The sequence below is a fragment of the Chlorocebus sabaeus genome, chromosome 2, assembly GCF_047675955.1.
Source record: "Chlorocebus sabaeus isolate Y175 chromosome 2, mChlSab1.0.hap1, whole genome shotgun sequence".
Lineage (NCBI taxonomy): Eukaryota > Metazoa > Chordata > Mammalia > Primates > Cercopithecidae > Chlorocebus > Chlorocebus sabaeus.
This window is the reverse complement of record NC_132905.1, coordinates 35417514-35438238: the sequence shown is the minus strand read 5'-3', so window position 1 is coordinate 35438238 and position 20725 is coordinate 35417514. Positions and strand designations below refer to the sequence as shown.

Here is a 20725-nt window from a genome sequence, read left to right as displayed (position 1 = left end):
GGTCTCCACGCCATATCAGCAGGCTATGGCTTCCCCTTGAGCATAAATGTTTTATTGTCTCCTCAGGGCTCTCAGGCAGGTGGGGCTGCTGCATGTCACAGTTGGAGGGAAGTGCCTGACACTTCACACTTTGGGAAACTGAGGCCCATGGGCGGTCAGAGAATATCCTAAAGGCACACCGAGTCAACAGCAGAGCTGGGACCACCCCTCAGTGCTCCTTCTGGCCGCCTCATACACCCTCCAGCTGCCCTTCCATGGCTGGGGTGGGGTGCAAGTGGGGTCCTTCATAAGCTGCCCTTGGGGCCTTCCCAGATGGGTGTTTTGTCTAGAAGGAAATGCTACCCTCATAGCCCCTCATAATTGCCTCCACCATAATAATGTTCCCACCTCCCCATTAGAGATCTACTGCCCTTTCTACAATTCACAGTCATATTTTGGGTGGTCAGCACCACAACAGGACTGTGCTACCACACCTGTCCCTCTGGAGTCCACTTCCAGTCACTTTCTTACAGCACAAGGTTCCTCTGCCTGCCTCCCGGTTCAGGCTGGGTCCATCAATGAGTGAACTCCAGCCCTGCAGGTCCAGACCCTGCACAACCTTCCTCCTGCGGCTCCTCCTGCCATCCCACCCCCACCCCTACTCGGCTAAGTTCAGACCAGGACTCCATCTTCTGTTGCGTTCTTCCTTCGGGGTCACTTGCCACTTGCAGGGCTGCGCGCTCTGTCTTGCAAACCTCTTCTCAGTCACCCTTACCCGTTCAGTCCTTGGCGGGTTCCTTCAGCCTGGCTAGTCAGCGAACCAGGGCCCAATCCCAAAGCCAGTCTCTGGGTGTGTCCCCACCCATCCTCCCATGACCTCATCTCCCCGGGGCCGGAGGGCGGGGAAAGAGGCACACACAGCAGAACCATCTTTTCCCCCGTCCCACCCCGCTCCGCAGGCCCGGGGACCGAAAGAGGGCGGGGCCGGGCAGAGGGCGCTCGCACCGCGCCGGCGCGCCCTCAGTTGGAAAGAAAGTCGATGGACGCGCGCACGGAGCGATTGGTGCTGACGTCGACGGCGGTGACCTTAATTTCGGTGTCGCCAAACTGCATGGCGGCGCGGATCTCGCGGCGGCCGGGAGGCGCGCCGGCGGCGTCCCGGCCGCAGTCGGCGGGCTCAAGCTCCAGGCTGAGCGCGCCGCATTTGCGCACGCCGGGGTCGGTGATGAAGCGCGCATCCTCGGTCGCGCAGCAGTACAGGTTGATGAGCACGCGCCGCTGGCCCGGACGCGCCGGGCAGTAGCTGCGCCGCACTTCCTCGCCCAGGGCCACCGACTGCTCGGCGGCCACGAAGCGCTCGAAGACGTCGGTGCACCAGCGGCGGCCGTCGCGAACCAGCAGCTTCTCGGGCGGGTGGCGCCCAGGCACAAAGCGGTTGAGCACGCCCACGCCATAGGTGAGCGGCGAGCGGCGGACCCGCACCACGCCCGGCGCCTGGCCGAACAGCACCGCGCCTTTGAGGATGGTGAGGCCCACGTCGTGCGGGACCACGACACGCAGACCGCGGGCGCCCAGCGCCGCCTGCACTGCGTGCTGCAGCACCGCTGACTCGGCGAAGCCGCCCACCAGGAACAGCAGCTTCACACCCTGCACCTCCGGCCGTGCCAGCAGCGCCTCTGTGGTACAGGACGGGGGACGCGGGTGAAGGGGGCGGAGAAGGCGGGGAAAGAGAGAGAGCCACTGAGGCCACCACTAGGCGGCCACCGGCGCCTCCCCTCCCTAGCTCGTATCCGCCTAGCAACTAGAGAGTAGCCATTTGAGCACTTTCTTTGAGAGCTCCCGCGAGTCCTCGAGGGCTTTGCCTCCCCAACACTCACGCTCCCCACTTCTCTCCCACCACGACGTGGAGAACAAGAGATAAGTATATGCATTTACACGTATTAAACACCTAGACGTTGTGTGCAAGACATTATGCTCACTGTAGATACTTCAGCTCATTTTATCCCTGTGATAACGTTTTGAGAACCCAATACTATCACCCCATTTTATAAATGGGGAAACTGAGGCACCAGAGGTTTTTTGCCTTGGCAAGACTACATATCAACCCCCTAGCTCTTAATTACCACTGCACTTCATCCTCCAGGTGTTCTAGATTCTAGGTCTCATCCCAGTGTATGGATGTGTGGAGAGTTCTAGGCACTGATTGGGGGGGGGGAATTATTCCGCATCTGTTTTATGTGGGGGCGGGTGGAGGACCGAGTTCAGGTGCTCACCTATGTGCTGGATGATCCCGCTGACTGTGGGCTGAAAGAGCTCGTTCATGGCTTCACAAGACATTCGGAGCATCCCCTGTGAGGACCACTTCACGAAGTTCACGCTGTTAGTGGTGAAAGGGGCACAGACCTATCGGTCAGGGCCCAGCTGCTTGCCCCGGTTTGGGGTCCGTGGTTCTTATTCTCTACCTCTGCCACGAGGCAGAAGTGCCTGGGCACCGACTGCACGTGGTGTCTGGAGGACTGGACCTGCTGGATGTTAGCCCTTATCCCCACCCTACTCAGTCAGGATTTAGTTGCCAGCCTGCTCCAGGTTCCAGGTACGAGGTCCTGGGGGAGGCCTCCCCTTGCTTTGGTGCAGGGAAGCCAAGGAGCATGGGCCGGCAGGGCCCCGGGGTGCGGGTGTAGAGAAGGCTGGGAGGAGACCAGTCATTGCCGCCTCCCGGCCATGATTCTCTCTCTTGCCCCAGTTCGGGCTGCGGATTCCGTGGGTGGAGCCTGCTGGGCTGGGGCACTCACTCGCTGCTCCCCGCCGCCCCACCCCGACACCCTGCTGGCTTGGTGTATATGTGGGATGAATCAGGCAGATCCCCCACCGTTCCTTGGGGCCCGGGACCCTCCCGTGCACGGTCATTTCCGGGTCGGCAAACCCTGCCTGAGCCCGCGGGCCCGGGACCCACCTGCTCCTGCGCAGAGCCGTCTCCACGTTGTGGCCCCGCTGCTTGCGGTAGAAGTCAATGAAGGAGAAGGGCAGCGAGATGTTGAGCGCCCCGGCACGGTGCGGGCCAGCAGTGCGCTTGCGAGCCTCGAAGGCGATGGTCAGATCTACCCAGGCTGCTGGCCGTTGCCTTTTGAAGGTGGTGATGAAGTCCTCGCCGAAGATGCGGCATAGCAGCTGCTCGAAGGCCAGGTCCACGCCCACCGCGCCATAAGGGCCCCCTGGGGTGGAGCAGGGGGTGGAGGGGGCGTCAGCGCTCACCCGGCTGCCAGGGTGCGGTGGCGGGGCCGGGGCCTGGGCCACACTGGGTACCGGGATGCCGCCTGGCTACTCACCAGATGCCTTGTAGAGCTCCTTGAGTGTGCCATGGGGCTGCTCCAGCTGGTGCACCGTCAGGTCCACGGTGCCTCCGCCGCAGTCGGCCACCACGTAGCGGTCTCCTGCGGCGGCGAGCGTGGGCACACACTCGTGGGCGGCCTCGCACCCTCAGCCCTGCGCCCCCTCCAGCCTCGCCCAGCCTCCAGCCCTGACCCGGGTCCCAAGGCCTGTCTGCGGGGTTGGGGGAGGGACGTGAGGGGCTTCAGGTGCTTGAACCTCAGACCACCACATATGGGCGCAGGGTGTGGGGGAGAAATGGTTCCAGAGGCTCTGCAACTCCACCCGAGCGTCCGCGGAGAATCCCCTGGAGGAGTGGGAGTTAGGGGCGCCGCTGTGAGTGGGGTGGGGGTGCGGGTGACTGTGAGGGGACGGCCAGGTTTGGTACAGCGGATGGAGGATGGAGGAGGAAGAGACGGGCTTTGCAAACATGCCCTTCCCCCCATCAGTATATGGTGCCCGGTAGGGGCCAAGGATAACTCTCCATCCCCCTTTCCCCCTACCTGCTTGCATCTCTGCCCACAGTTCTCCTACACCCGACTCCACCAGGAACGTGCGGCTGTGGCGGTACCTTCGCAGCTGCTCCCGAGCTGGGGGTCAGGAGACAGCAGGGAGTGAGATTAGAAGGAGGTGCTCCAGCTATAGCGTTCAACTCCCATCCTCCTGCCCAGGCCCTCCATGGGCACTGGGAGCAACCAGTGCTCCTGAAACTCCAACCTGCTGCTGACTGGGAGAGGGCAATCCTGAACCCCAAACTCCCACCCTGTATCCAACGGCTGGGGGGAAGTATTTATGGACACAGGGCTTTCCTTTAACCCAGCAGGTCTCAGGTCATGGCAAAATCAGGGTTAGAGGGTTTGGAGGAGTGGAGGCAGGTAGGTGTCCTTGGAGTCTCAGAGGGGACTCAGGACTTAGGGCTTCTCCCTGCCCTGGGAGATGGCATTTGGGAGGATGACCATAGCTGTCCTTGGCCTCGGTGCCTGGTCCTGGCAGCAGGAGCTTGGGGCTGATGTGTGTCAGGGAAGATGATGGGAGTGAAGGGGACAGCTGATGCAGTGGGTTGACTTCTTCCTTTGTCAGTACCCCAGCAATTTCCTCCTGGGGTAGGCTGTGTTTCCCCTGACCCTCAGACTCAGGGCTGGGCAGAGTCCTGCCCTCCTCAGACCTTGCTCCCCTAGGGCAAGGTGAAATCTCCACCCTGAGATTGGGTTCCCCCAGGTAGGACATGTCCCACCCTGAGACGAGGTTGCCCTTGGGCAGGGCTGTGCCTCCCTCCCTCAGATGGGCTCCACCAGGCATGTTTCTGCTTGCTCAAATTGGGCTTCTCCGGGGTGGGGACCCGCTTCCCTTCATACTGGACATGGCTGAGCTTCTGGCTTCAGTAACCCTCTGACCCTCCAAGGGTGGGTGGTGTCCCTGGGGGCAGCTCACCCTGACGGAAGCTGGAGTCGATTGAGCGGCGCTCACCCAGGCGCCCACCACGTGGGGCCCGGCCACTCAGATCCAGGAGCTGGTGCAGGCGCAGCTTGCGGCAGTATACCGAGGCAGCCTCAGGCTCCAGGGCGATGAGTAGCTGCTCTGCATTCTCTCGGGACACTAGTCCAGCCTGGGGATGGGTGGTGGGCAGGGTCAGGCGGCACCGTGGGCTGTCACACCTAAGATGGCACCGGGAGGTGGGGAATCGCGGGCCTGTGGGGGCTCCCACCTCCTCCTCCATCACACCCCACCCATGTTAGGCCTCTCAGGCCCCTCTGTGCTGCACAAATTTGGAGCTGCCTCATAGCCACAATGTGACCAGGCTGGGGAGGGAATGGCCCTGGCCAAAGATGGGGAAGAAGTTGCCCAGCAGGAAAAGACTCTAGACAGAATGCAGACCTAGAACCCCTGGGATGTGTCCCTTCAAACTTCCCAAGATAGCGGGGCTGCAGCAAGGTTCCCCTTCACAGGTGCAAGTGGCCAGCTGAGCGCTGGCTGGGGGTGTTGGCAGAGACTCTAGCACCATGTAGGGGGTGTGGTGGCTCAGAGGAGATGGTGGGGAGCCCTTTTAGCTCACTGAACCCTGTTTCTCCACCAGGCTGGTGTCAGACGGTAGCCATAGGCCACCCCATTCCCAGGAGAACTTGGTTCCCAGGGAATCTGATACAGCAGGAAGGAAGCTGAAATTCCAGGCAACAAGACAGGCCAGTTGGGTGGAGAAAAACACTTGAGATCTGGAGTTATTTCCTTCATCAGGGCAGGGGATCCCTGTGGGAAGTACGTCATGGTTTTGTAGGGTTCCCCAGATTCTGACCAGATAGGGAAGAGGGATAAGGGTGTGAATGGAGACTTTCTACCCAGGGCCAGACTTTCCTGAGCAGCCAGGGAACAGTGTGAGAGGAAAGGGGGTGGGGAAATAGGCAAGGGGACGCTGGGGGAGCAGGTGTTTGTTCTGGCTGGGGACAGCCTTGCTTCTGTTCTGATCCTTGCACAGGTATGTTCACTGTGCTCAGAGTTAGCTCCTTCCAGTGAAAAGGGTAGCCATCTACAGACCTGGCCCTGGGTCATGCCTGGCCCATAGGTATGGGAGGATTGGGGGCCCCTCCAGGGTGTCTACAGGCAGGCTTGAGATCCCTTTTGGACAGCCTAGGGTCTGTATCCAAGGCTCCAGGGTTAGGACAAAGCAATGAGTCTTCAGGCTACACCCTCTCTGTCTTCAATGGAGCCCCCCAACTCCTTGCTCTAGACCTTGGAGCATCTCAGTGGTAGGAAGACCTGTATGCACTGGCCAGAATCGCCTCCCTTTATACTTTCATAGTCCTATTTCCCCTGCTCAAGAACCAACAAAGGTGGGCAGTGGTGGGGGTGTCCCTGAAAATACTGATGCCAAGTGAAGTGAATGTTCTAGGTGCCCTGCGTGCGACTGTGAGTGTTGGCTGCTGTTGGCTCACAGCTGCTACCTCCTCTGGATAACGGCCCTCAGCTGAATGGAAATGGCCTCACTTGGAGAGGTATCCCTCCCATTCCCCCAGAACCAGTGACAGACCGATACAGATGTGCAAGAAGCTGGCCCCAACTCTGTGCTACAGTTCTCCCTCTGCAGCTCCCCATGGGATCTAGCTGAGGCTAAACCTGAGGCTAGACTCTAGCCAAGACCACATCCTTCATAGCTCCCTCTCCTGTCCTGCCTCCCTCCCTTGCCTTTCTCCTGGGAACCCTTCTTCAATAGACCTCAAGTATAAGACTCTCCATCTTGGGCTCTGCTTCTAGGACACCTGACTTCCTGCCTCCCTCCCTTGCCTTTCTCCTGAGAACCCTTCTTCAATAGAGCTCACGTATAAGACTTTCCATCTTGGGCTCTGCTTCTAGGACACCTGACTTAAGGCACTGTCTACACTGGCCTGGGCTGTGCCTCCTGTCTCTCTGTCCCCTGTTCTGCAGGCCCACTCCCTCTCCTGGTGGGAGCAACCCTACAAACTCCCAGCAGGAGCAGGCTGAAGTTCTTTCCACAATGACTCTGTGGTCTCAAGGGTGGTGGGGTGCATGCAGGCATGGGGGCAGGCCCGGGCCTTCCTGAGCAGTGTTCTCTGACCCGCCTGCACATCCTCACCAGGTAGGCAGCTTCCCGCATGAACTGCTTGGCTGGCTGTTTCCAGATGGCAGGCACGGTCAACACCCAGCGCACAGTGTCCTTCTCTGGCAGCGATGGGCTCTGCTCCCTCAGCTCCTGGTGCAGGAGGGAGCAGTCAGAGAAAAGGTGGCTTGGAGGGAGGGTGGTCTTCAGCCCTGCGCGGAGCTGGAGGTACTAATCAAACCACAGGAAGGACTTCCCAGCAGAGTTGGAAGAATCGGCCCCCCTCCCATCAGTATGGCTTGGTGCAGGCTCTACCAGACAAAAAGGGAGGAGGGTACTGGAGAAGATGACCTCTGACTTCCGGCAATGGCTACCCATCCAATGTCGGGGACGGGATGGGGGAGCGGTTTCGGATGAGGGGACAAGAGGGGGTCCCTGCTACAGTCGGCAGAGGTGGGGCCGCAGCGCACCTGAAGGGCGTGCTCCCTGAAGAAGCGCAGGGCATGGGCGAACACCTCCAGGGCGGGCATCGTCTTTCCATTTACTGCCTCTAGCTGGGTCTTCAAGGTGAGATCCTGGCAGGGACACAGGGCGGCTCTGCAGGAGGCCTCAGCTAGGCACTCATTTCCTGACGACCTCGCTCTTAAAATCGCCCCGTTTCCTGGAGCTTCCCCACCTCTTTAACACCATCCCACTCTTGCCCCAATCTGACATTAGCTCTGTCCCAGTCCCTCTCCTTAGCCCCACCCCTCCTGCAACCCCAGCTTCACTATTAGCCCCACCCACATTAGCCCCACCTTCACCAGTCTCATTTCTGAGCTCCGCCCACACTGGAGTCCCACGTCTCCCTTTAGCTTTGCCCCCTCTCAGCCACGACTCCATCGGGTCGGTCCTCAAGCGTTTAGGTTTTGCCCCACCCCCACCCCCCCATTAGCCCTGCCCTTTTCAATGCTGGCCCCGCCTCCCTGTCTGGATCCCTGTAACTCACCGTGGCGCTGTGGATCTTCATTTTGAACTTCTCGAAGTAGAGCCAGTCCCGCGCGTCTTCCGGGTCCAGGTCATGGTAGTAATCGCGAGCGGTGTAGCCAAAGCTGTGGAAGGCGCCCTCCGGGGTCAGCAGCAGGCAGGTCGGGGTCTTCTGGTGGGCCACGCCCGGGTCTCCGCCCTCCCATTTCCTGCGGAGGCACAGGGCCGTCAGTGCAACCCTCCTTGGGTGTGAATCCAGGCAGAGGGAACAGCATGTGCAAAAACTTACAGATGTGAAAGAGCAGGGAGAACTAGCTATGGGTCGGTTGGATAGGCAGCAGGAGAAAATACAAGGATGCTAAGGTGAGATCATGAAGAGCACAGAAGGCCATTCAGAATTCTGTCTTCGTGGATTTTAAGTAGCAAAGAGGTATGACTAAATTTGCCTTTAGAAATAAAGGTCACTGGCTCACATGGAGCAACAGAATGGAGGGAAGAGAGCATGGAGAAAGGAAACCAAGGAGGAGTATATTGCAGCCATCCAGGTGAGAGAAGGTGGGGTCTAGAGATGTTAGGGACACATCTAGAGATGTTAGGGGCTTGGTGTCTGGTGGGAAGAGAGGGCTTAGGAGGACGCCGGGATGTCCCCCAGTTATTTCCTGTGACTTTCACCTCCACAGGACAGAGACAGTGTTCCTGGATGTGTCCTTAGCCCCAGCATGGCCTCAGCCGTGTGTGTTGATGAGCAAGACATCTGGGATGTCCTACAGCTCCTAGAGGGCCGTAAGTGCCTGGAGCCTTTGCGGTTTCCTGTGATGCAGAAGGAAGGACAGTCCAATCTCACAAAGCTCAAGTCCCATGTACTTTGGGAGCAGTTACCTGCCTGTCTGTCTCTCCATTCAATCTTCCGTCCAGTCTCCAGGCCTGGAGAAGCCCCTCTTACCTCCCATCCCAGTGTGGGTTGAGAGCTTTGAGGTCTCCTATAGCTTTACCTACTGCCTGCCAACCCTCTAGGACACATTCAGAGGACTGGGGTCTTGATGTCCCAAGGGGAGTGTTCACAGAAAACCCACCAAGATCTGAATGACTTTTTGAAACATGTCTTTCATAACAACTGTGTGACTTGTCAACTCAACCCTTAGAACCTTCATTTTCTTGTTTTTTTTTTTTGAGATGTTGGACCTAGGAATCACCTCTAGGAATCTACCCCATAGAGACTGCAGCACAAGTTTTCATAGAAGGATATTACTGCTGCATTTTTGTAATAGTGAAAAATGAGAGGAGGGAAAAAACCCCTAAAACTGTCAATAGGGGAACGGATAAATTATGACACATCTGTACTATGGAATACTAAGCAACCGTTCAAAGAAAGTGGTAGCTTTGTATGTACTGACATGAAATATCTACAAAATAATGTTGAAGTTTTAAAACAAAGCAAGCTGTATATCTCACTTTTACTTAAAAAACACATATATGTTTGTATATGTGTGTGTTTGTCTACAAGCTTAGAAAAATATTTGTGGGCTGGGCATGGTGGCTCACGCCTGTAATTCCAGCATTTTGGGATGCTAAAGTGGGAGGATCACTTGAGGCCAGGAATTAAAGACCAGCCCTGGCAACAGAGTGAGGCCCTGTCTCTCCAAAAAAAAATTTTTTAAATTAGTCAGGTGTGGTGGTGCTGCCTGTAGTCCTAGCTACTCAGGAGGCTGAGGTGGGAGGCTTGCTTGAGCCCAGGAGTTTGAGGCTGCAGTGAGCCATGATCATATCACTGCACTTGTGGTATGATCACTGCACATAGCTTGTGTGACAGAGCAAGACCCTGTCTCTCAAAAAAAAAAAAAGAAAAGAAAAAAGGCCAGGTGTGGTGGCTCATGTCTGTGAGGCACTCTGGGAGGCCAAGGCAGGCGGATCACCTGAGGTCAGGAATTTGAGACCAGCCTGGCCAACATAGTGAAACCCTGTCTCTACTAAAAATGAAAAAAATAGCCAGGCATGGTGGCGCACGCCTGTAGTCCCAGCTACTTGGGAGGCTGAGGCAGGAGAATCGCTTGAACCCAGGAGGTGGAGGTTGCAGTGAGCTGAGATCGCACCATTGCACTCCAGCTTGGGCAACAGAGTGAGACTCCATCTCAAAAAGAAAGGAAAAGAAAAAAGATTTGCATATTTTATTGTATGTTATATCTCAAAAAAATTCAAAATTAAAAACAAAGTCTTACTTTTCTTTCAGAGGGCTGGGAGCTGCTCCAGTTGAGACCAGGAACCCAGGCCTGGGGCCCATTCTCCAACCTTTTGCCCCAGTGGGGAGCCCCAGACTAGGGGTGGCAGGGCCTCTGAGGAGACTCCCATGTCTCGGTGACAGTACTTTTGGGACCAAGCTCATCCCTGGGTATGAGGAACTCCCCACCCACCCCACCTCACTCTCCCAGCCCAGCCACCCTCACCTCATCATGTGGATGGCCTCAGGGTCACTGGCAAAGCTGAAAGCATAGCCACTAGACGTGGTGCCAAAGTCAATGGCCACCACCACGGAGAAGGAGGCCTGCTGGGGGGCTCGGGCCTCGGGCTTCTGCAAGTGCAAGACCTAGAATTAGCAAGTAGCCAGCAGGGACACCCCCACCCCCCCAACCCCCAACGCTTCCTCTGCATGGGGAAGACACTGCCCTCCACTGACTGTGGTCCAGACCAGCCCTGGACCTGGCTCACCCCATCTGCCCACCTGCTCAGGCTCCTCTGCCCTCCCAGGCTCCAGGCTGAGCCTTGGACACGTCTCTCAGGTAGCCCCAGGCAGGGTTCGTCTCAAGCTCCTGCTTTCCTGCTTCCAGCCTCTGCCCACCCTCCCCCGGACTGCCTTAGCCCCACCCCCACCTCACACCATCTTCAGAGGCAGCCACTAGTCTGGGCCCAGCTGGGAGCAATTTTGCTCCTCCAGGCAGTTTTACAGCACATGGACCAGTGCATGTATTTTACCCTCCTGCTCCTTGTGGCCACAGTGACACAAACCAGACTGATTCTATGGCAGACAGAAGAGAGCACGTGCATGTCTCCAGAGAAGTGTGTGCCTTCTCCTGTGCCAGGGCTGGACTCCCTGAGAATAAGGGGGTCCCTAAGCGGGATCACCAGGGCAAGGTCATCCAGATGGGATGACCCAGGGAGCTTGGGGGTGGGGAGGTGATGTCCTGGATACTTCAAGCTAGTAGTTTCCTTTTTATTTGAGACCGGGTCTCACTCTGTCACCCAGGCTGGAATGCAGTGGCTCGATCTTGGCTAACTGCAATCTCCGCTTCCCGGGTTCAAGCAATTCTCCACCCTCAGCCTCCTGAGTAGCTGGGATTACAGGTGTGCACCACCACGCCCAGCTAATTTTTGTATTTTTTTGTAGAGATGGGGTTTCGTTACGTTGCCCAGGCTGTTCTTGAACTCCTGAGCTCAAAGCAATTTGCCCACCTCGGACTCCCAAAGTGTTGGGATTACAGGTGTGAGCCACCATGGCCAGCCGGAGCTAATAGTTTCCAGACTATTTTTTTTAGCAACATGTCTCCTCTCCTTCAGATATGACTTGGATTAAGGTGGACTGTGGTCAACAGGAGGCCCAGTGCTCTGGGGACCTAGAAAAGCCACATGCTTAGAGGAACACTTGCCTCAGCCAGGCCAGCTTCAATGGCTGTGGGTGCCTCCTGTGTTGGGGGGGTTGGGATTAGTTACATGGGGCTCACCTTCTCAGTAGAATTGTTACCTTTATAGTCCAGGGCCGCCCAAGGCCAATCCTTCTGAGGGGCACATGACTGGAGTATATGGGGACAAGAGGCATGGTGGCATCCCCATCCCCTCCTCCTTCCTAGCCCAGGCCCTGTCATGACATTGCCAGGCACGATCCCGTCCACATCACCCAGGCTACCCACCACCTGATCCCTGCGCCGCGCTTACTGGAGACTGCGAGGGTGTGAGGGGGGCAATGCCGCAGCTTTCCTGGGTCCTTGGGGAGCCGGGTGGGCTAGGCACTGGGGACCGCTCCGGACTGGAGCCTGCAGAGAAGAGAGAGCAGTTCATCCTGGCACAAGCAGGGTAGGGATGGCAGTAGACCCCAAGCTAGGCACCCAGAGGTTCTCTATCAGTCCTTGCTGGGCTAAGGCAAGGGGCTCTCTGCTAGGGAGGAGGACTGGGGGGTGTCGGAAAGACACGCATGACGTAGGGGCAGGAGCTGAGGGTCTGCTATCAGAAGCAACATTTCCCTAGCGGGTGACCCGTGCTTTCTCTGGGGACTCACTGTCTCCCCACTAGGGCCCCTCATACACACAGTGCGGGAGGGGAGAGAGACAGAAAAGCATTGTGTGGCAGGTAGACTCAGTCCAGAGATGGAAGGGCAGGGGAGATAGGGCAGGTGAGCTCCTGGGAGGGAGTGGAGGAGAGAGAAGCCCTTCTCCTTCAAAAGGTGGGGCTACAGACCTAACTGGCTAGGAGGTGGGATTGCTCCCCTCCACCCTAAAGTTGGGCCAGGTGGTTCTGATCAGGATTTGAGGGAGCTCCCCAGCCCCCATGCCCACAAGGGCCACAGACAGGTCCAGCTGGCTGCTTGGGGAGGATCCAGGAGGAGGGGCAGCATCTCCTCCCACACTCATAAAGACAGCCCAGTCCTGAAGGAGGGGTGTCCACAACATTAGGAAGTCTGATTCCCACCCCCCACCCACACATATACACACACCCTGAGCCAGCATTTCAGGGCAGGAGGCCCCATCAAGACCCTCTTGCAGGCCTGGGACTGAGCTGGACCTTTGGTGGGAGGGAGTGGAGTAGCCCTGGAGGACAGCCCCAGGCCTGGCTCCAAGGATCAGGCGGCTCATGGGGTAGGAGGGCCTGCCTGACTGGACCCCCACAGGTGTGGGCCAGTAGCTGCCACCACCACACTGGGCATTGCTAAGGGGCATGTGAGGAGTACTGGGGCAGCCTTGAGATCCTTGGACAGGCCAGGGAGGCTGGCTAGGGAGGGAGAGTGAGATCTGGTAGGAAGCTCCATGGACAAATCAGGCAGGCCCTGTTCTCCCTCAGCCACAGTACCGCCATGTGCTGCCAGGCAGGTCTCCACTCTCCCTGACCTTAGGGGTAACCTGGGAACATAGGTGAAGGGCCAGGCATGAGGGGGACTCTGGGAAGCGCCTGGACGGGGCCAGAGTCTGAGGTGCTGGAGGGGCAGGGACAAAGTGGCCACATTCCAAGGGCTGTCTCTCCTCAGGCAGCCAGGGCAGGCTCCGGCCCTGCCACCAGCTGCAGCCTGAGAGGCCAAGTTGCTATGGCTCGAGCTTGGAAAGGGAGGCAGGAAGGAAGGGCCCAGCCCACCAGGTCTTTGTGAATGGACTTCCTGAGGAGTGTCCCTCTTGCCTCCGGCCTCCCACCCCTGCAGAGAACCCAAGCCTGCTCCCAGACCAGGCTATGGGCAGATGCATATGCACACGAAGAAGTCTCTGCATGCATGCCCACCTGCAGACTATACTCCTGTACACAGATCCTGTGCACAGAGACCTGCCCACAGAGACACACACTCACTGATGCACTCACACGGGGTCCTGTGCACACAGCCTGAACAAAGCACATGGACCTGCAAACACTCCTGTGCACACAGACCCTCCATGCACACACAGAATTCTCTGCATGTGTGCCCACTGGCAGACTATAGTCCCATACACAGGTTCTGTGCACAGAGACCTACCCACAGAGACACACACTCACTGACGCACTCACACAGGGTCCTGTGCACACAGCCTGAACAAAACACACGCACATGTATACACTCCTGTGTGCACAGACCCTCCTGGCACACACACATGCACTCAGCCCACACTCATATATACATGGAGGTCCTGTGAATAGACAAGTCCTGTGTGCACACATACTCACACATACTAACATACACAAACCTCTGCACACAGACCCTCCCTGCACACACGGGAGGGTCCAGTAAGCACAGACCTGCCCTGCACACATGCGCGCACACACACACACACTCACTCACTCACAGAAGGGCTGTTGGGAAGCTCTGCGGGAGAGGTACATTGGACAACCTGTAGGTGGGTCTCAGTGCCTGCTGGGGTGAATGGGTGGTGGGGCAGGGCAGAGTGGTGGGGGTCCTTACCGATGTACAGCCCCTGCAGGCCCATCTCCGGGACAGCCAACATCCTTGCAGGCCCTGTAGCTGTCAACAGGAACAGACAAGCAGAGTGGGATTTATTTGTCCCTTTGTTCCCTCAGTGAATGCTTATTTATTTTATTTGTTTACTTTTGGCTGGAGTCCTTTGAAGCAAATCCTAGCCATCATGTTGTTTCACCTATGAACTCTTTAATACATCTCTCCAACAGATAAAGACGTTTTCAACAACATCACCGAAACACCATTCTCATGTCCAATGAAATTAACAGTAATTCCTTAAATCTCATCTAAAGTCCCACAGTTCCCAGCTTGTCTCAAAAAATGGCTTTACTTTCTTGGAATCAGGATCCTCCTAAATGTTTTCTGGTGCCTGCTCTGTGCCAGGTGCTAGGAGATATCAGTGACCCAGAGAGACACTGTCCCTGCCCTAGAAACCAACAGTCTGATGGAGAAGATAATTAGGCAAGTGATTTTGAAATGACAAGGGTTGCTGAGTGCTGGGAAGATCAAAGCTGGATAATGTGGGATGGGAAGGGGACATGGTAAGTCTGGACGGAGGGCTGGGCTGGGCTCTCACCCTGCAGGCAGGGCCTGTGCACCCTATTTCAGATTTGGTTTTATATGAAGGGCAACAGCAAATCTTGAAAGGTTTGAGGTGGCAGGCTGGGGTGGGGGCATGACTCAATTTGTCTTTTCTTTTCTCTGAGACAGAGTCTCACTCTATTGCCCAGGCTGGAATGCAGTGGTGCGATCTTGACTCACTGCAACCTCTGCCTCCTAGGTTCAAGCCATTCTCCTACCTCAGTCTCCTCCATAGTTGGGATTACAGCTGCATGCCATGCCCAGCTAATTTTTGTATTTTTAATAGAGACGGGGTTTCACCATGTTGGCCAGGCTGGTCTCGAACTCCTGACCTCAGGTGATCCGCCCACCTCGGCCTCCCAAAGTGCTGGGATTACAGTCGTGAGCCACCATATCTGGCCTTCTTTTTTTGTTTGTTTGTTTTGAGATAGGATGTCACTCTGTCACGAGGAGAACCTACACTTAAAGCCCGAACAGAGGAACGTGGACTGGCCAAGGAGATTGAGATGCCCCATGGTCTCATGAAGATTATACCAAGAGATGGGTAAAGCTAGATCCCTGTAAGAGGTCCTCAGATGAGACTGGAAACACCTGTTTTAGTGGCCCAAGGCAGGTAAGCTTAGGTGAGGAGTGAGCAAGAAGTCACATGAGCTAGAACTTCTTTTCTTAAGATGGTTTCTTGTTCTGTTGCCCAGGCTGAAGTGTAGTGATGTAATCATATTGAGCTAGAATTTCTGAGAAGCTTGGCTGAGATCAGGAATGCATGTGAGGGCAGTAGTTGGAGGGTGCTAAAGCTGAAGGGAGGGGAGGAAGCATATTTATTTTCTAAGATGGGAGGGGCTCAATCCTGTCTATGAAGTTTTGGGGCCAGGCTATAGGCAGGATATTCCAAACCATCAACAGCTTTGTTACTCAAAGTGTGGGCTGAGGACCAACAGCATTGGTATCACCTGGGAGCTTGTTAGAAATGCAGAACCTCAGGCCTCATCCTAGACCTGCCGAATCAGAACCTGTATTTTATTTTTATTTATTTATTTATTTTTGAGGCAGAGTCTCACTCTGTCCCCCAGGCTGGAATGCAGTGGCGTAATCTCAGTTCTCAGCTCACTGCAATCTCCACCTCCCAGGTTCAAGCGATTATTCTGCCTCAGCCTCCCAAGTAGCTGGGGCTACAGGCATGCACCACCATGCCCCGCTAATTTTTGTATTTTTAGTAGAGTCGGGGTTTCACCATATTGGCCAGGCTGGTCTCGAACTGGCCTCAGGTGATCCGCCTGTTTCGGCCTCCCAGAGTGCTGGGATTACAGGCATAAGCCACCGTGCCTGGCCTATTTTAACAAGATTCCCAGGTGATTCAGGTGCACATTGAAGTTTGAGAAGTGTTGCTCAACAGTGTCTCTCAGCCAATCTGCAGACCACTGACACTATGTTCTCATTGGTGGGCCTGGCTGCTCCCCTAAACAAAGGGGGAGGCTACACAGGGCCAATCCATTCCCTCTCTGTCACCAGCGGCCCGATCAGAAAGTTTTGCTATAGAACACAGGCAAACACAGAGCTGGCTCTGGCATGCCCATACACACATGCACACACCCTTGCTCACACAGTTCACACAAACCAGCCCCACCGTGGACAGACACCTGGACTCCCACACACTCTTGTATGTCCAGGATTCTCCTGCATGGCCAGCACCATGGAGATTTCCAGACACTCTTGCTGTCCTCTGTACCATTGGAGGTACACAGTTGGATGCTCAGGAATCAGAATCAGAAAAAGGATGGGGGCTGGTTGTGGGCACGCATATAGCAGCTGGCTGTTGTGGAGAAAAGGGAAAGCACAGAGAGGGGAGGGGAGGGGTCTTAGGAGCCAGGGGCAGGAGCCCAGCTTAGGGTGATGGAGTGGGATGCTGAGCTGGGTCCCGCCAGCTCATGTGAGCTGATTATTTCTATCTCTTCCCAGTTCTGCATTCAATGATATCACATTGGTAGCTTGAAATCAGTCATGGCTGGGAGTATTTACACCACAGAAATTGGCAAGCACTACAAATCAGGATTTTATCCCTCTACCAGAGCTGATTGGAAATCATCAACCAGCATGCTACTGGATCAAGGCCTCGAGGGAGGAGCTGGCAGCCCTATTTGTATGTTGTTCTGATTCTTCAGCAAACACTTATCAAGATTCTTCATGCCAGGCTCTGTGCTTAGCATGGGGGAACCACTTTGCTGAATGAATGAATGGATTTTCTGGACTAAGGCTATTGTACCTGGAGGAGAAACAACCTAGAACCACCAGAAAAAAAAGACTCTGGGCCAGGCGCCATGGCTCACTCCTGTAATCCCAGCACTTTGAGAGGCTGAGGCAGGTGGATCACCTGAGGTCAGGAGTTCGAGACCAGCTTGACCAACATGGTGAAACCTCGTCTCTATTAAAAATACAAAAATTAGCCAGGCATAGTGGCAGATGTCTGTAATTCCAGCTACTCAGGAGGCTGAGGCAGGAGAATCGCTTGAACTCGGGAGGCAGAGGTTGCAGCAAGCCAAGATCGCGCCATTGCACTCCAGCCTGGGCGACAAGAGCAAGACTCCATCTCAAGAAAAAAAAAACAACTCTGAGTCCTCCTTCTATGCTAGATTCCACATCCAAACCATGGGCCTATACTTTTCCCAGCTATCGGAAGCTTGTCCAGTTATCTACTGTCTCTCATGCGATATGCTGAGTGCCCCTATGCTGGGGTTTCAGGGATGGCAAGAGCCTATTTGGGCACGTGGCATGAGTGCATCATGCCACATCTCTGTGCCTCAGCGCCCTTTCCAGTAGAATGGGTGACACAGAGGGCTTATGTTAACAAGTCCAGATATGCAAGGTGTTGATAAAAGCAGGGAGTTGGGCAGGTTTGAGCAGTGTTCTTTCCCTTCGTGATGCGGATTCTGAATTTTCTTGTTCGAGATTTTGGTCTCACTGAGAATCGCATTCTAGTCATCACGAGTTCTTTAAGGAAAGAGGTAGGAACTAAATCAATTTGTGTTAAAGGCTGGGTGTGGTGGCTCATGCCTGTAATTCTAGCACTTTGGGAGGTCAAAATGGGTGGATTGCTTGAGCTCAGGAGTTCGAGACCAGCCTGGGCAACACAGCAAAACCCCATCTCTGCAAAAGATACAAATATTAGCCAGGTGTAGTGGTGCATGCCTAGAGTCCCAGCCACTTTGGACACTGAGGTGGGAGAATTGCTTGAGCCTGGAAGGTTGAGGCTGCAGTGAGCCATGATCACACCACTGCATTCCAGCCTGGTGACAGAGTGAGACCCTGTCTCAAAAACATAAAATAAAAATGCGTTAAAGAAGGAGGATCCCACGGATTCCCCGAGAGGTGGAGGTAAGCCAAGAGGTGGCTGACTGCCAAGCAAGCACACACACCCAGGAACACTTAAGGAGAATGCTGACCACAGAACATGGGACAAGCCCAGCTCCCAAAAGCTAGGTCTGGGCAGAGTCCATAGCTGAAAATGAGGGAAGGCTGACCCCCGCTTTAGGGGCCTACTAATTTCAGACTGGTGGTGCCTATGGGTTTGAGAGTAATTGAGTGGGACAGTTTGATTTACACAGAAAGGAACTCCATTTCCTGGCTACAAGCACATGCCAAACTCTGGCCCCAGCCTGATCCCTAACCCTGCCCATGGACTGACCCCTAACTGCTGGCTTCATATTGACCTCTAGTCATCAGCTTCTCCCTGACCCCTGGCCCTGACTTCTACCCAATAGGCACAGCCTATTAGTCACTGGGGACCAGGATAGGGTGTGGCCCAGCAGGAACTCACAACCAGAGACTGGCATCCCAGAGTGCCCCCTGGTCTTACAATAGCCTAAGATGAACCCTGCCCCCCTCCCCCGGCCCACTCCTGCTCTTTTTTTTGAGACAGGGTCTTGCTCTATTGCCTAGACTGGAGTGCAGTGGCACAATCACAGCTCACTGCAGCCTCGACTACCTGACCTCAAGCGATCCTCCCACTTCATCCTCCCAAAGTGCTGGGATTACAGGTGTGAGGCACCTTGCAGGGGCCAGACCCTTTGCCTGATAGAGAATCCTCGGAGGATCTCTTCCTGGGTGGGGTGTTTCAGCTGGGCACTCATGTCCCCAGGAGCACTATGGGAATGCAGTGTTCTGGGTTTCAGGGCTCCACATGATGCCTGTGTAGACAAAGAGCCCACCCAAGTCCTTATAGCTCCCCTCCTGGCTAGGACCCTGCCTCTTCCGCCTGCTGTTCTCTGCTCAGCACCCAGCCAGCCCTGTAATGGAACAGGACTCCGTCAGCGGGCTAAGTGAGGCCACAGGCGTTTCTTCCAAGCCACAGACTGGGCCAACCAGGGCCCAAAGCACAGATCAGAAAGGGCACCCAAAGGGCTGCCCCACTCTGTTCTGGAGGGGAGCCCTTAAGAAGAAGGGACCATGGGTGGCTGAGTGAGGTGGCTGCCCCATCCTGCGCTGGGGCAGGGAGTGACAGAAATGGCCTCCCATGGCCCCTCCCTGTCCTCATCTTTGCTTTCCATACATCCTGCCGCACCCCCTTGGGTCCTCATCATGGGAGCAGCCAGTTCACAAACAACAGAGCCCCTCCCATGCTCTGCCCACAGCCCCCCATTACCCCTCTCTCCTGGGATTCCTGCGCTGCGTCTGCTCTCCGGAGAGTCCCTAGTTTCGTGCTCACTCCCTTCCAGTCTCTCTCATCAACACACGCTAGCCTCACAGACAGGCTCCACTGCCCCAGCGGGAACCTGGACCCACCCCACCTGGACCTCAAGCTGGCCTGGAAGACCAGGTCCCGGCCTCAGACCCTGGCACCTGGGTCACTCGGTACTCTGCTGCACTTCGGGACCACAGGGCCTGGGACCCCTGAGGCACCCCCAACACACACACATACCCTCAACCCCCAAGTTTCCACCTCAGGCCTAGGCACCGGGTTCCCCAAATTGGCTCCCTGGAGCGGGCCCCAGCCCACACCAGTCCTGCCAGCCTGTAAGACACAGGAGTTTCTTCAGCCTCAGCCTCTGAGCAGCTGTGCAAGGGACAGGGGAGGTGGTCCCCCGAAGCCCAGGTGGGAGCCCAAGGTCGCAGTCCCAAGTGCCTTCCCGAACCCGCAGCCTCGCTGAAGAGAGGGGTTTGCAGATCTGCCCCCACCAGACGCGTGGAGTCTGGAGGTTTTTGGTGGGGTCTCAGCCGACAGCCCAGGACGGCAAACCTCCGCGCCTTTCTCCACTCGGGGCGCCCAGCAGCCCCCGCCCCAGAACTCACCTCCGCCCTCCCTACAGTTCGAGCCCCGTCCAGCCGCTGCGATCCCGGGCCCGCAGCCCGTTAGCCCTGCCTGCTGTGGCGGCCGCAACCCTCGACGTGCGCCCGGCCCTGAGGCCTCCCGCCTCCTCTCGCCGCCCGCCCGCCGCCCCCTCCCCCAGGCCGGATGGCCGCGCCGCCTGCGCCGCCGGGTAGGCCCGCGCTCCCGGCCCAGATGTGCGAGGCCGGGGCGGGGCCTGCCTGCGCGGGCCTCCGCCGAGGGGCCCAGCCTGGTCCCGCGTCCAGGGCCCCTCCCTGAGCCCCTCCTGCGCCTCCCCCGCTCCGCGAGCAACCCAGGGAGTGGGAGAAGGGAGAGGGGGCGGCGGAGGGAGGGGAAGAGGAATTCCAGACCCTCGTCGGCCTCCTGCGGTCCAGCTGCGAAGGGGCTCCCCTGCCCCGCCCCCACAGGCCCACATTGGGGCTCAGCCTCGGCCCCTTCAGCGAGGGTCCAACAGCTGAGGGGGAAGGGACCGCCCTAGACCCTTCCACTTCCCTGCCCCAGACTCCTCCAGTCCCTTGACCCAGATCTGTCCAGTCCCTTGACCCAGAACCCTCTCTCCTCCCACCCCCGCTGCCCCTTCAGTTTCCCTAGCCCGGTCCCCAGTGGCCAGAAAAGAGGCAGAATCACGGATGAGGGCAGGCCCTCAGGTCCCCAGGCTGGGCCTAGCTCTGTCCTTGCTCAAGTTCAGACGACCAAGGCGAGGAGTCTCACAGACTGAGGCCCCATGCCTGGTAAGGGGACCACTCCACAACAAGGGGCGCCCAGCCTCTCTTATGAGTCTCACAGCATTTTTTCTTGTCATAACCGGGACCCTATTGGGGAT

The 20725-nt window shown here is 56.6% G+C and overlaps 1 protein-coding gene and 1 long non-coding RNA gene across 2 annotated transcripts; one reads left to right on the top strand and one right to left on the bottom strand.

Moving 5' to 3' along the window:
- Window positions 1-36: 36 nt before the first annotated feature.
- Window positions 37-19980, bottom strand: HSPA12B (heat shock protein family A (Hsp70) member 12B). Its single transcript, XM_008019564.3, has 13 exons — window positions 19866-19980; window positions 13986-14045; window positions 11786-11883; window positions 10303-10427; window positions 7884-8070; window positions 7366-7470; window positions 6932-7048; window positions 4777-4951; window positions 3849-3935; window positions 3306-3410; window positions 2933-3191; window positions 2253-2356; window positions 37-1655 (listed from the first exon to the last, which is right to left on the bottom strand). Exons 2-13 carry the CDS (start codon window positions 14026-14028, stop codon window positions 1000-1002), a joined length of 2061 nt encoding a protein of 686 aa, XP_008017755.1. The 5' UTR covers window positions 14029-14045; window positions 19866-19980; the 3' UTR covers window positions 37-999.
- On the top strand, window positions 1556-19569 carry LOC140709253 (uncharacterized). Its single transcript, XR_012089684.1, has 3 exons — window positions 1556-1660; window positions 15014-15205; window positions 16539-19569. It is a non-coding gene; the product is annotated as an uncharacterized lncRNA (long non-coding RNA).
- Window positions 19981-20725: the final 745 nt, after the last annotated feature.